The sequence below is a fragment of the Xenopus laevis genome, chromosome 3S (assembly GCF_017654675.1).
Source record: "Xenopus laevis strain J_2021 chromosome 3S, Xenopus_laevis_v10.1, whole genome shotgun sequence".
In the NCBI taxonomy this organism is placed as follows: Eukaryota; Metazoa; Chordata; class Amphibia; order Anura; family Pipidae; genus Xenopus; species Xenopus laevis.
In genome coordinates, this window is record NC_054376.1 from 95,134,242 (window position 1) to 95,148,614 (window position 14,373).

Sequence of the window (14,373 nt, forward strand, 5' to 3'; positions counted from 1 at the left end):
AATCTACCCGTGTGCCCCGACCCTAAATGTTTACAGCTATTTGCTATTAGTATATTTACATCTTTAGCTCATTTAGTTTAAAATAAAGTATTTTGCAGCTGTCCCTTTCATATTAATAAGATGATGGATAAGCAATAGTTATAACAAGTTAATTGAGTATGATTAATAGCTGGTAGATCTGGTAGGAAAGTGCTGTACTTTTTGTATGTGATCTTTTATCATGTGTGTTGTAGGTAACGGAATGTGAGATTTTCCTGTCTCTGCTTGTCAAGTTCTTGGATGCAGATAAGCCCCAGTGGTTGAGAGCTGTAGCAGTAGAGTCCATACACCGTCTTTGTGTGCAGCCACAGCTACTCAGGTACTATGACAGATCGAGGCCCATTTATCAAAGGTCGAATTTCGAATTCATGTGAGTTTTTTAAACTCCCATAAACTCGAAATTCGACCAGTCAGAATTATTTATAAAAATCACATTTTTTAAACTCAGGTGAATAGGATCGACCTGAAAACTCAAATCGAATTTTAAAAACTCGATTTTCAATTCGACCCTTGATAAATCTGCCCCATAGAGTTCATAAAACTGTTTATATAAGTAAGAATATTTTTATTTGTATTGCTCTACTTGTAGACAGATTTTTTACAGTGTACGCATAGCTTAAAAAATTCCACAACCGACATACAGTAGACCTTACCATTTGATATATTTTTGTTGTGAATACAATTTTGTTTGCCACCAGGTCTTTCTGTCAATCCTATGACATGAAACAACACTCCACAAAGGTTTTCCGTGATATAGTCAATGCACTTGGTTCATTTATTCAATCTCTCTTTCTCGTACCAAGTGCTGGGCCTGCATCAGCCACCACTAACCCACCTGGTAAGTACATTTTCTAATGATACCAGACACTTTATTTCATTTGAACTTCCTGTTTAATACTTTTTTCCTAAAATGGCAAAAATATATCCTTTGGGGTTTTTTTGTTTTTTTTTGCTGCTTACTGCTGTAATGGCAGAATCTGTAGTTGAACTCTCTCAGATTCTGCTATTACACTGCCATTTAGTTCTTTCAAAAATGAGTTCAGTTCAGATGCTTTTTTCTTTTTAGCTGCACATCTCATAAATGGTGGCATAGTTCTATTACTGCATATGGAAAATGCTGTTGTCCAGGCAGGTGAGAAGTAGTTCTATAAGTGAAAGACAATCAAGCAAGTTTTTAGGAACATTGAGTTTTGAATGGAGCATCACTTGTAAATGTCAGACCCATCAGCTTGATTCTACAAGCTTAACAGTTTTGATTTGCCTAGATAGTTCAATCCTCTTACATTGCAAATAAAAACAATAGTTCTCAATCCTTAACTGAATAGTTTGTCTGATGCATTAGATGATTTATACATCACTGGTCTACTTATCTACTTGCTTTCCCATCTATTAGTTCAAATGCATATGTCATGTGTTGATTTGGAAATGTAGTTTATTACTGACTGGATAACATAAACAAAAATCACTTGCTCTCTGATTTGATTGAAACACTTCATGAATCGGGTTAGTTTCTGTCTTTTGTTTTGTGGTATTGGGTAGTAAAATAACGAAAGTTTTAGAAGTTTCCCCACCAAAGCTATATGGTAAGTTCGAGATAGTTCTGCATATAGGTGTCCATGGCATGTACAGAATTCGATAAAATGCTGTAAATTCACCTATTATTTTTTTTTATGTTTTTATTATAAAAAAAAAAAAAACTAAAAAGCTAAAATGATTTTCCTCTTGTGTAGTTGGATTATTATTTTTATTATTATTACAATATTTCTTTAGGTGGGTCTAGTTCCATAACTCCAGCCTCAAATCAGTCCACATCTGGAATGGCTGCTACTACTACTAATACAACTGTACTCCCAGCTTTTGAATACAGAGGCACCTGGATTCCTATCATGACCATTTCTATTCAAGGAAGTGCTAAAGCTACATAGTAAGTAATGCATATGCCAATGTTATAACAAATTCACTACTTGCTTTTTTTTATTTTTTTTTATACTAGAAAGTCTATATATTGGTACATATCAAGGTCTGTGACATTATGGGGTGGATTTAACAAAAAAAAAATATCAATTTTTTTTCTTGCAAACTCACACATTTGAGTTATATTTTAAAAACTTGAATTTCTGGTATTTATTAAGCAAATAATTGCAAAAATTTGAATGGTAAAATTTGACATCTAAAAACTGGCAAGGTCACGTAGAATTACACATAGAAAACTCAGGCACCATGTTAAAACATTGATATTTTGCACATGAATCTTTGGGACACTGCTTATTATTGCATTTCTTTTCTAGTCTAGAAATGCTGGATAAGGTAGAGCCACCAACTATTCCTGAAGGCTATGCCATGTCAGTAGCATTTCACTGTTTGTTAGACCTTGTGCGAGGTATTACCACCATGATCGAAGGAGAAATCGGTCAGGTTGAAACAGACTCGCATATTTCAGCAGAGGAAACTCCTTCACATGCCCCATCTATTAATCCACAAGACCTTCCAGTGGTATCTGATCCTGCTGACAAAGACCCAGGTAAGTTGATTTTGATTTTTACAGAAAAGTACCTGAGCATATGGATATCAACATAATTATTTTCAATGAAATAATACTTAAAAAATTTAAGTTGAAATATAAACATATTTATGTGATAGTTTAATACATAAAGAATAATGTATGCTGCATTGCTTGTTATGTTTTTTTTATTTATTTTTAATATATCTAAAGGTTGTAGAAGTGTTTGGGAAGAAATGATCAATGCCTGTTGGTGTGGCCTTCTTGCTGCTCTCTCTCTACTTCTTGATGCAAGGTATTTCAAATGGGTAAACCCTCCCTGAACTAGCAATTATGGTACATTCGTATTTCTGTAGTTACCAAAGGTGTAAATATTTACAGCAGTTCGTACAGATAATGGAGTGCACAGGCCATTGCAAACAGGAATACTCTCTCTCTATAGATGGAGCATCATAAAATAGTGAAAAACACTAATTATGGGGTTATTTATCAAAGTCCGAATTTATCTCAATATTTTCTGAAAACAACTCCGGCCAAATCCACACAGGTGTTTTGGCCTTATTTATTAATACACTTTCCTGAAAATTTTGTTTGCAGGGGGAAAAAAAAAATCAGATTTTCACGATTTTTTCGGATTTTTCATCCGATTTTCACAATTTGTTTGGATTTTTCACCCGAAAACTTCGGGGTTTTGCCAAAAACCCAGCGCACATCAAAAAATCATTGGGACTTCTCCCATTGACTTATATGCAACTTTGACAGGTCTGAGATGCCGGATTTTCTAAATTCTGACTTTTCCATCCTCGGGATTTAATAAATTCCGAAAAATTCATGATTTTTTTTTAAAGTCCGATTTTATAATTAAAAAAAAATCAAGAATTTCTTCGTAATTTTTGCATTTAGTTTAGTAAATAACCCCCTAATACAGTATGGGCACTCCTGTTTTTAAAGTAATTAAAATATAAGGTACTGTTGCCCTGCACTGGTAAAACTGACGTGTTTGTTTAAGAAATACAGCTATCATTTATATAATCAAGTTGCTGTGTAGCCATGGGGCAGCCATTCAAGCACAGGATACACAGTAGATAACAGATAAGTTCTAACGAATCCCGTTGTATACTATAGAGCTCATCTGTTATCTGCTGTGTATCCTGTGCCCTTTCTCCTTTTTCAGCTTTGAATGGCTAACCCCATGGCTACACAGCAGTTTTATTATAGAAACTATTGTAGAGTTCAGAAGTAAACACACACATTTTACCTGTGCAGCATGACAGTAAATTATATTTTCATTACTTTAAAAGACTTTTATTTTTTGGTGTTACTGTTTTTTTAAACTCCCATCTGGGCAACTTTGTGGCTCAGCTCTTGTCCTAAGGGCTTTAGTTCAGCTTTAAGCTTTACAGTGCTCGATACTGTGTATAATAATTTATGAGTTACAGGTATGTCAATTCTTTATTTGCAAGTGTTGTGCTTGGATGCAACAGATACTAACTGAATTAAAAAATATATTGGCTTTGTGTTTTTAAAGCACGGATGAAGCGGCAACAGAAAACATTCTGAAAGCTGAAATGACCATGGCTTCTCTGTGTGGGAAATTAGGACTTGTTACTCCTAGGGATGCTTTCATAACCGCTATTTGCAAAGGTTCCTTGCCGCCCCATTATGCTCTCACTGTTCTTAACACGTCATCTGCAGCAATATGCAACAAATGTAAGTGCTCTTCAGTCTAAGTAGTATCTCATTTTCCATTGGAGACTTTAAAAGGGGCAGTATACACCCTTTATCGACATGCATTTGATAAAAAGTGATTATACTGAAAAAAATGTTGTCTTTTATTTTTTAATATAATAAATATACATGTTTTAATTGCTTTGCACTTAACAGTTTTACTTTCTAACTTCCTGGTTCTGCTGAGCAGCATCTTATCTTAAATGCTGTAGCATTTAGGGCAGAGACACGTGCAAAGATTTGGGGAGATTTAGTCGCCCGGCAACAAATCGCCTCTTCTGCGGACGACTTTCTCCCGGAACTGCCTTCCCGCCGGCTAGTATCTAAATCGCCAGCGGTATGGCACTCGGAGCACTTCGTTTTCCAAAGTTGCCTCACAAGGAATTTAGATTCTAGCCGGCGGGATTGCTTTTCGGGGGGAGAATAGTCGCCCGAAGAAGAGGCGATTTGTCACGGGTGATTAAATCTCCCAGAAACATTGTGTGTCTCTGCAGTTTGCATATTCAGAGCAGTTTGCATATTCAGAGCACCTTATCTTCTTGTGTTTATATGAGAGGGTGGAGTGAGTTCATGGGGAAAAAAATTCCATTAGTTGTTTATAGCATCACAATTTGTTGTGCTTAAAATTAGCAAAATTATATAGATGTATACTGCCCCTTTAATGCGCCACAGTTGACTTCACTAGCTAAAACATTGAACTGAACCTTTAAGTTATTAACTGGCTTGCACTTGGGAGAGTATATTTGCACATTTTCTGTTTTACTGGGTTTCTTTGCACTAAACAGTTTTACTTTCTAACTTGCTGGTTCTGCTGAGCAGCATCTTATCTTAAATGCTGTAGCATTTAGGGCAGAGACGCGCAAAGATTTGGGGAGATTTAGTCGCCAGGCAACAAATCGCCTCTTCTGCGGACGACTTTCTCCCCGAACTGCCTTCCCGCCGGCTAGAATCTAAATCGCCAGCGGTATGGCACACAGAGCACTTTGTTTTCCAAAGTTGCCTCACAAGGAATTTAGATTCTAGCCGGCGGGATTGCTTTTCGGGGAGAATAGTCGCCCAAAGAAGAGGCGATTTGCCGCGGGCGATTAAATCTCACAGAAATATCATGTGTCTCTGCAGTTTGCATATTCAGAGCACCTTATCTTCTTGTGTTTATATGAGAGGGTGGAGTGAGTTCAGGGCGAAAAAATTCCATTAGTTGTTTAAAGCATCACAATTTGTTGTGCTTAAAATTAGCAAAGTTATATATAGATGTATACGGCCCCTTTAATGCGCCACAGTTGACTTCACTAGCTAAAACATTGAACTGAACCTTTAAGTTATTAACTGGCTTGCACTTGGGAGAGTATATTTGCAGATTTTCTGTGTTTCTGTGTTTCTTCAGAATTTAATCTAGGAAATTCATTAAGGGGCCGATTCACTAAGGGTCGAATATCGAGGGTTAATTAACCCTCGGTATTCGACTAGGAATTAAAATCCTTCGACTTTGAATATCGAAGTCGAAGGATTTAGCGCAGATAGTTCGATCGAACGATCGAAGGATAATTCCTTCGATCGAACGATAAAATCCTTTGAATCTAACGATTCGAAGGATTTTAATCCAACGATCGAAGGAATATCTTGATCAAAAAAAGTTAGCCAAGCCTATGGGGACCTTCCCCATAGGCTAACATTGACTTCGGTAGCTTTTAGATGGCGAACTAGGGGGTCGAAGTTTTTTTTAAAGAGACAGTACTTCGACTATCGAATGGTCGAATAGTCAAACGATTTTTACTTCGAATCCTTCGATTCGAAGTTGTAGTCGATGGTCGAAGTAGCCCAAAAAAAACTTCGAAATTCAAAGTTTTTTACCTTCGAATCCTTCACTCGAAGTTAGTGAATCGGCCCCCAAGTGTTTAGGGTTAGGCAGTATCACAATTAAGTGCCATATCATAATGGAACCTGCTGTGAAATATTAGCTAAATTTAACTAACTGATACAATTGCAAATTACTTAGATGAGATAAAATAGTTTTTTTTAAAGAATTAAAAAAAATATATCTGCCGCCTCCCTTTAGAACACTGTTCTTTCTTGCCTGTGCTGACCACATTTCATTGAAATGTTTGTTTAAAAAAAAATATTTTTAATGCTTGAGAAGGCTGTACAAGTATGGGGCCTGTTATCCAGAATGCTTGGGACCTGGGGTTTTACAGATAACAGATCTTTCCATAATATAGATCTTCAGACCTTAAGTCTACCAGAAAATCATGTAAACATCGAATAAATCCAGTAGACTGATTTTGCTTCCAATAAGGATTAATTATATCTTTGTTGGATCAAGTACAAGGTACTGTTTTATTATTACAGAGAAAAAGGAAATCATTTTTACAAATTTGGATTATTTGTATAAAATGGAGTCTGTGGGAGACTGCTATTCCGTGCTTTCAGAGCTTTCTGGATAATAGGTTTACAGATAACGGATCCCATACCTTTATTAAAAAATATTGAATGACAGGTAAATAAATAGTAATATTTTTACTTATTAATAATTTTACTATACATCATGAAATAGCAAAAAGATAGATAATTATCTCTGCTTTTATTTTTACTACGCTGTATATTTTTTGTAGCTTATTCCATCCAAGGGCAAAATATTCAGATGATAAGCCCTTCTAGTGATTCTCATCAACAAGTTGTAGCAGTTGGACAACCACTAGCTGTACAGCCTCAAGGAACTGTTATGGTAATGTTATTTCTACCATTTTGTCTTCATCTCTGATTTGCATTGAGAAAACTATCAAGTTGAACCATGTGACTGAAAACTACTGTACATGTACTAAAGCATGTTAGTCTTCTGAAAATACAGAAGTCAACAGTAATTGAAAACCTTCGTTTTTACAAATTCTCTTTCTCTTAAATTAACCAGCAAGGTTATTGAACATTGGACACTATATAATACAAATGATAACCCACAAAAATCTCTTATGGGCGGTAGCTCATACATTCTTTAAAGGAAAAATATACTCCCTAAATGAATACTTGAGCAACAGATCAAATTAAGTGGCATATGAAAGAATCTTACCTAACTGGAATATATATTTAAGTATTTTGTGATGGTCTCTGTGCTGCCTCAGAGATCACCTGACCAGAAATACTACAGCTCTAACTGTAACAGGAAGAAGTGTGGAAGCAAAAAACAGAACTGTCTGTTAATTGGCTCATGTGACTTAACATGTATGGTTTGTTTGTGTGCACCGTGAATCGTATGATCCAAGGGGGCGGCTCTTATTTTTTAAAATGGCAATTTTCTATTTAGAAATACCCAATGACACATACTACTAAAAACGTATATTATTATGAAAATGGTTCATTTACATGAAGCAGGGTTTTACATCTGAGCTGTTCTTATGCAATATCTTTTTATAGAGACCTACATTGTTTGGGGGGTATAGTTTTCCTTTAACTCCCCTTATTTTTTTGTAAAATATGCATTTTTCATCTCAGGATGTTGAATACAACAATAATTTTTTTATTTTTTTTATTAAATGTTTTGATGAATATTGTGTAATTTGACTCTAATGTGCGTCTTATTTGTATCAATACAGCTCACAGCTAAAAATATACAATGTATGCGCACATTGCTGAATTTAGCTCATTGTCATGGAGGATACTTGGGAACTTCATGGCATCTCGTTCTTGCAACTCTTCAGGTAATGTCATTCAATAATATGATGAAACAAATAGCTGCTGCTTGCTTTATTTTGGCTTTTTGTTCTTTGGGAGCTAAGAGAAAATTCTATGTGGCCACAAGAAAATGTAATATAGGTTATGTGAGTATACTTTCTAAATTCCATAAGAATATGAAGAATGAAAACTTTGTATAGTATATTATTTGCAAGTTTATAGGTAAAAATGAGCAGTTTGCTAGGTTTTAATGTTGTGACACGGGGGGGGGGTCAATTTCTCAAGGGTCGAAATTTCGAGGGTTAATAAACCCTCAAATTTGACCCTCGAAGTAAAATCCTTCTAATTCGAATATCGAATTCGAAGGATTTTAGCGCAAAAAAAATACTTCGACTACATACTTCGGTAGTTTAAACCTACCGAGGTTCAATGTTAGCCTATGGGGACCTTCCCCATCACTTTTCTAAGTTTTTTTTTAACGAATAAAAATCGTTCAATCGAACGATAAAATCCTTCGAATCGAATGATTCAAAGGATTTTAATCGAACGATCAAATGATTTTTATTCGATCAAAAAAAACTTAGAAAAGTGATGGGGAAGGTCCCTATAGGCTAACATTGAACCTCGGTAGGTTTAAACTACCGAAGTATGTAGTCGAAGTATTTTTTTAAAGAGACAGTACTTCGACTATCGAATAGTCGAACGATTTTTAGTTCGAATCGTTTGAGTCGAAGGTCGTAGTAGCCTATTCGATGGTCGAAGTACACAAAAAAATACTTCGAAATTCAAAGTTTTTTTCATTCGAATCCTTCACTCGAGCTTAGTAAATGTGCCCCCTAGCGTGACACCCTATTGTGACACATATTCATTATTACGTAAAGATTAAAAATGAAAAGTTTTGTATGAGGAGCTAATGATTTTCCATGCAAATTCTTATATAAACTAGCAGTAACTAGCAATATTAACCTTTCGTTTTGTTTGAATCAAAAAGTTAGTCAATTTTTTTCCAATAAAACTACATTATATTAATTTAGATAATATTTATTTTATTTTAGCACCTAGTGTGGATTCTTGGATTAAAACCTAGCAGTGGTGGAGCATTAAAACCTGGGCGAGCAGTAGAAGGTCCTAGCACAGTAAGTTTATACAGTCTGGAATATTAGCAGTGGTTTGGCGTAAATACCTGTCAAACAGTAGGTGGTCGTAGCATATCAAGTTTTCACTACAGTGTATCTGGATTATAGAACAATCTCCAAAATATATTCCAGCAGCACTCCGGTTCAGTGAAAAAATCATTTATTTGTACAAGTGTCACTTGTCGCACAAATAAATTATTTTTTCACTGAACCGTAGTGCAGCTGGAATATATTTTGGAGATTGGATTTGACCTGGGCAGACAGAGTCACAGTCGGCACCCGACGCTGCAAAGAGCGGTGAGAATGATTGTGTAGCACTTCTTTCTATGGATTATAGAAAAAATCCACATGATAAGCAATCTCTCATTTTTTAGGTTCTGACAACAGCCGTTATGACAGACTTACCCGTTATATCAACTATCTTGTCACGCCTTTTTGAGAGCTCACAGTAAGACTCACTTACATGTTATTTTTCTATCATCATATGTTTCTTTATGTTTGCTTACTGTTAGTCATTTATCTATCTCTTGTTTAGGTACTTAGATGATGTGTCCCTTCATCACTTAATCAATGCTCTCTGCTCATTATCTCTGGAAGCAATGGACATGGCTTATGGCAATAACAAGGTATTAGGGTCTGGCCACACGAGCAGACTTGTGGAGCTTAGTCGCCCCAGCAACAAATCTCCTCTTCTTCGGGGCAACAATCTCCCCAAACTGACTTCCCCCTGCCCTCCGCCGGCTAAAATAAAAATCGCCTGGAGGAAGGCGCACGTAGCGCTTCGTTTTCCGAAGTTGCACTTTGGAAATCAAAGCGTCGCGAGTACATTGCCACAGGCGATTTTCATTTTAGCCAGCGGAGGGCAGTGGGAAGGCAGTTTGGGGAGATTGTTTCTGTATATTTATTCTTCAATTGCTTTCTGCCATATTGATCAGAATATTTATGCCCGTAACTATTATTTTGTTTAGGAACCATCCCTTTTTGCTGTGGCAAAGCTGCTAGAAACAGGATTGGTGAACATGCACAGAATTGAAATCCTATGGAGACCCCTAACTGGACATCTTATAGAGGTACTGTCAAAACTTTGCAAATATGTACAAATATTTTTTTTAAACACATAATTTAGCTCTTATTCTGACCCACTCACCTCTCTGCACACACAGCATTTTGCATAAAAAAACAAAACAAAGGGAACATGTGAATATGCACATAATTTTGTATACTAAAGTAAACAAAATATAAATATTATATGTTATTATAGTAAACCGATTTCCATAAGGCTTTCCAGACAGTAGAATTTGTTATTGTGTATCTCCTTCATGTGTGGCTGAAAAAAATTGTTTGTAGCTTTTGGCCAGAGCAGTCGCACTTCCATTCTTTTGTGTATTTTAGCCATATGTTTCCACCCACTCCCCTTTTGTGATTTATAGCAGTGTAACTTGTCACATAATAATTAAGGTATATTTTTGGTTGGGTTCTTCATATAGCTTATATGTTTTTATAACCAGACACTTTTGGTCTGTGACGTCTGTGATATCACATGTCCATTTTTCGTTTTTTTATGTGTTCCCTATTTTTATTGTGTCTTCTGTCCTTCCTTTGCTTGCTCTTCTGCTGATCAGAAGGTAGGTCTGGTCTCCTTACGACAAATATATGTGTAATCTTGTGCATTTCATGTCAACTCTGGCTCCTTTACTTATAAATCTTAATTTACACATGCCTGTTTTTAACTGTGGTACCAGTACACCATCACATTCCAAAAATTCCAATTCCAATTAAAAGCTGTCAAAAATGGTGTTATGCTTCAAGGGCTCCAAAGAATCTGTACAGACACTGTGGGTTCTGTCAAATGTCTGGGGGCTGCTATTAGATGCCATAGACGGTCACAATTTATTGGAGAGGGGGCTTTTGGTCCTTTGTATACTTAAAATGCCATGGCTTATTTTGAATCCCAGTCTGGACCGGTTTTAGCCTAATTCAGCTTTATTGTTTTTACCTAGCTTTAGATTCACTGTAGCTGCATTTCTGCTGCAGGGCTAACTATGTAATAGAAGGTGCAAAATGAATTTGTATGTGAGACCTGAGACAGACAGCAGCCATCTGGTTAAAGGAGAACTAAACCCTAAAAATGAATACAGCTAGAAATGCCGTATTTTATATATTGACCTTTGAACCAGCCTAGAGGTTCTGCATCTCTATAGTAGTAATGATCCAAGCCTTCAAAGTTGTCAAATGAGTTTCCAAAATTGGAGTTAGGAGTGTCTGTGACACACATGCTCAGTGTGCTTTGAGCTGTTAAGAGACTAAGCTTAGGAATTGTCAGAAATCATCAAGGAGAAAATTGGTTTGTCTGTCATATAAACTGATGTGTGTGTGTATATGGAAAAAGGAAGCAGGAAAAATCTGTTTTGATCTTTCTTCCCAGGTCTGCCAGCATCCAAATGCAAGAATGAGAGAATGGGGAGCTGAAGCATTAACATCCCTAATTAAAGCAGGGCTAGACTTTAAGCATGAACCACAGCTTTCAGAGAACCAGGTAAACAAAACTTTTTTTTTTATCTATAAATCGTCCACATTGAAATAAGCAAACCAATATTTAACAAAGAATGTTATTGTAGATTGCAGGAGACTCTAAGGAACTCTTATGGCATTATCGTTTAAAGGCAAAGCTAGCCACTTCTGAAATAAATTTGAATGCAGAAAAATTGCTGCCACTATATGGTTCCTACTTTAAAGGAGAATTCAACCCTTTAGCAAAAAAAAAACCCCACCCCACATAGACCACCCTCCCTCCTTCCCCCCGCCTAACCCCCCCCCCTCCCCCGGGGAAATGCCCCTAACTTCTTACTTACCCTTCGGCGCAGATTCAGGCATCGGAGTTCCAAGCAGCCATCTTCTGGGTTTTTGTTAAGCAGAGACGGAGGCCGGCGAAGCGGCACATGAGCAGTTGGAGCAGTTTTACCGGTTTGCGACAACAGCTCATGCTCCAAAATGGACGGAAACTGCTGAAGCACTGGAAGTAGACACAAAGACCTGGAAGATGGCTGCGGTGAACTCCGATGCCTGAATCTGCGCCCAGGGGTAAGTAAAAAGTTAGGGGCATTTCCCTGGGGGACAGTTAGGCTGGGGGAGGAGAGCCTAACTGTCATTTTAGCCGGCGGAGGGGGTCAATTCTGAGAGTCCACCATTGTAATATCTGCTAACATTCTGTATAGAAATATAGAATGGTCTTTTTGCTGCCATATGGCTAACACACGTTTGATGTGTCTATAAATATTGCAGTATTTCCATTAAAGCACTACTTGCTATGCATTTTTTTTATTTGCCTGGTAATAACTTCACTTGATAAGTCTTTTTTACCAAAGAAATCAGTCTGTTACTAAGAAAAAGTTTAGCAACACTTATGTCTTCCAAAGCTGCATATTTTGACTTTTTGATACCCTTGATATCTCAATGCTAACCTACGCATATATTCTTGCCATTTGGGACAACGTGTTATTCATTTAACAATAACCCTTTTGTTGTGATGTTTTAAGTAGGAGAAGCATAGCTTTCTGATCTAATCTTTTGTTTCCCTCTAGAGACTGCAGTTACTTTTGTTAAATCCCCTGAAGGAACTTTCAAATATAATCCACCATGATATTCGACTTAAGCAGCTGGAATGTGTGCTGCAGATCCTACAGAGTCAAGGAGACCGTCTCGGGCCTGGCTGGCCACTTGTCCTAGGAGTGATAGGAGCTATTAGAAATGATCAAGGGTAAGCATTCCTAACAAGAAATGCACCAGATTTGTTATTTTGGGTTTAATAGTACATTAATGGTCAAATCAATTGTAAAAAAATTCCTAAAAGTAACAAAGTCCAAAGTGAAAATCTTTATTCACTGCCATTTTTAGGGGTAAATTTGAAGCAGCCTAAGAGAAAATACAGAGGCTGTTTTGTTTGTTTGGTTTGGTTAGGGATACAGTCTTTTTGTTTCAAAACGTATCAGTTAATAGTGCTGCTCCAGCAGAGTTCTGCAGTGAAATCCATTTCTCAAAAGATCAAACATATGGTTTTTTTTTTATATTCAATTTTGAAATCTGACATGGGGCTAGACATATTCTAAGTTTCTCAGCTACCCCCAGTCATGTGACTTGTGCTCTGATATACTTCACTCTTTTACTGCTGTACTGCAAGTTGGATCACCCCCTCCCTTGCCCCCCCCCCAGCAGCCTAACAACAGAACAATGGGAAGGTAACCAGATAGCAGCTTCCTAACACAAGATAACAGCTGCCAGATCTAAAAACAGCACTAAGGGTAAGGCCACACTAAGCGATAGCGCGGCGATTTGACTCGCCGCGACTATTCGCCGCGACTTTTAATCCTCAATCGCTGGCGAAACTTTGGCGCTGGCGTCTATGGGGAATCGCTGCGTAAAAACACACGCGGCGATCTTTTTTCTATTGTCGCTCGAAATCGCCTCGCTAGGCGAGGCATTTTCAGGCGACTGTTGAAAAGCGCATCGCCTCGTGTGGTTAGCACAGGCGTTTTTACATAGGCGCCCATACAAAACTGTCGCCTGCGCCGGTCGCGGCGACTGGCGCGGCGCTTTGTCGCCGCGACCGCAAACGCGTGGCTATCTCCCCGTGTGGACTAGCCCTAATAGTAAAATCCAGGTCACACTTAGAGACATTCAGTTACATTGAGTAGGAGAAACAACAGCCAGAAAGCAGTTCCATCCTAAAGTCCTGGCTCTTTCTGAAAGCACATGACCAGGCGAAATGACCTGAGATGGCACCTGCACACCAATATTACAACTAAAAAAAAAATACACTTGCTGGTTCAGGAATGAAATTTTATATTGTAGAGTGAATTATTTGCAGTGTAAACCGTGTAATTTAGAAATGAAAACTACATCATAAAAATCATGACAGAATCCCTTTAAATTAGGACTGAATTTTCTAAAATACACTTAACAGAAGCATGCTTTATACTCTTTTTCCCCAGTGAATCTTTAATACGGAATGCGTTCCAGTGCCTTCAGTTAGTCGTGACAGACTTCCTCCCGACAATGCCTTGTACTTGCCTACAGATAGTTGTAGAAGTGGCTGGAAGTTTTGGGCTTCAGAATCAAGAACTGAATATTAGTTTAACATCTATAGGACTACTGGTGAGTTTACTGCTTTTTATTTGCAACTTAAATTTGGTGAAATTTATATATAGATATTTCAAATATTTTTTGGATTTAGATTATGGAAAACAACATTTTATTTTACTATTGGTTACTAAACTAGAGCAAAACTTGGCAGACAGGCATCCTATATGT

General features: G+C 37.2%; 1 protein-coding gene across 10 annotated transcripts in view; it reads left to right on the forward strand.

The window, feature by feature from the left end:
- Positions 1-14,373, forward strand: part of mon2.S (MON2 homolog, regulator of endosome-to-Golgi trafficking S homeolog) — a 63,907-nt gene that overhangs the window by 20,878 nt on the left and 28,656 nt on the right. For 5 of the 10 annotated variants that reach the window (XR_005966682.1, XM_041588654.1, XM_041588649.1 and 2 more), the window contains 17 exons: positions 234-358; positions 738-877; positions 1,106-1,171; positions 1,810-1,963; positions 2,328-2,560; positions 2,753-2,834; positions 4,068-4,249; positions 6,877-6,989; positions 7,852-7,956; positions 8,986-9,066; positions 9,441-9,514; positions 9,602-9,692; positions 10,035-10,136; positions 10,689-10,691; positions 11,492-11,602; positions 12,648-12,823; positions 14,055-14,217. Coding sequence is in view for 9 of the 10 variants with exons in the window: in XM_041588654.1 (XP_041444588.1) it covers positions 234-358; positions 738-877; positions 1,106-1,171; positions 1,810-1,963; positions 2,328-2,560; positions 2,753-2,834; positions 4,068-4,249; positions 6,877-6,989; positions 7,852-7,956; positions 8,986-9,066; positions 9,441-9,514; positions 9,602-9,692; positions 10,035-10,136; positions 10,689-10,691; positions 11,492-11,602; positions 12,648-12,823; positions 14,055-14,217 (2,001 nt within the window). In the remaining variant the exon portion in view is untranslated. The remainder of the gene's footprint in view (positions 1-233; positions 359-737; positions 878-1,105; positions 1,172-1,809; positions 1,964-2,327; positions 2,561-2,752; positions 2,835-4,067; positions 4,250-6,876; positions 6,990-7,851; positions 7,957-8,985; positions 9,067-9,440; positions 9,515-9,601; positions 9,693-10,034; positions 10,137-10,688; positions 10,692-11,491; positions 11,603-12,647; positions 12,824-14,054; positions 14,218-14,373) is intronic. The other 5 variants (XM_041588650.1, XM_041588652.1, XM_018256036.2 and 2 more) reach the window with 3 other exon arrangements.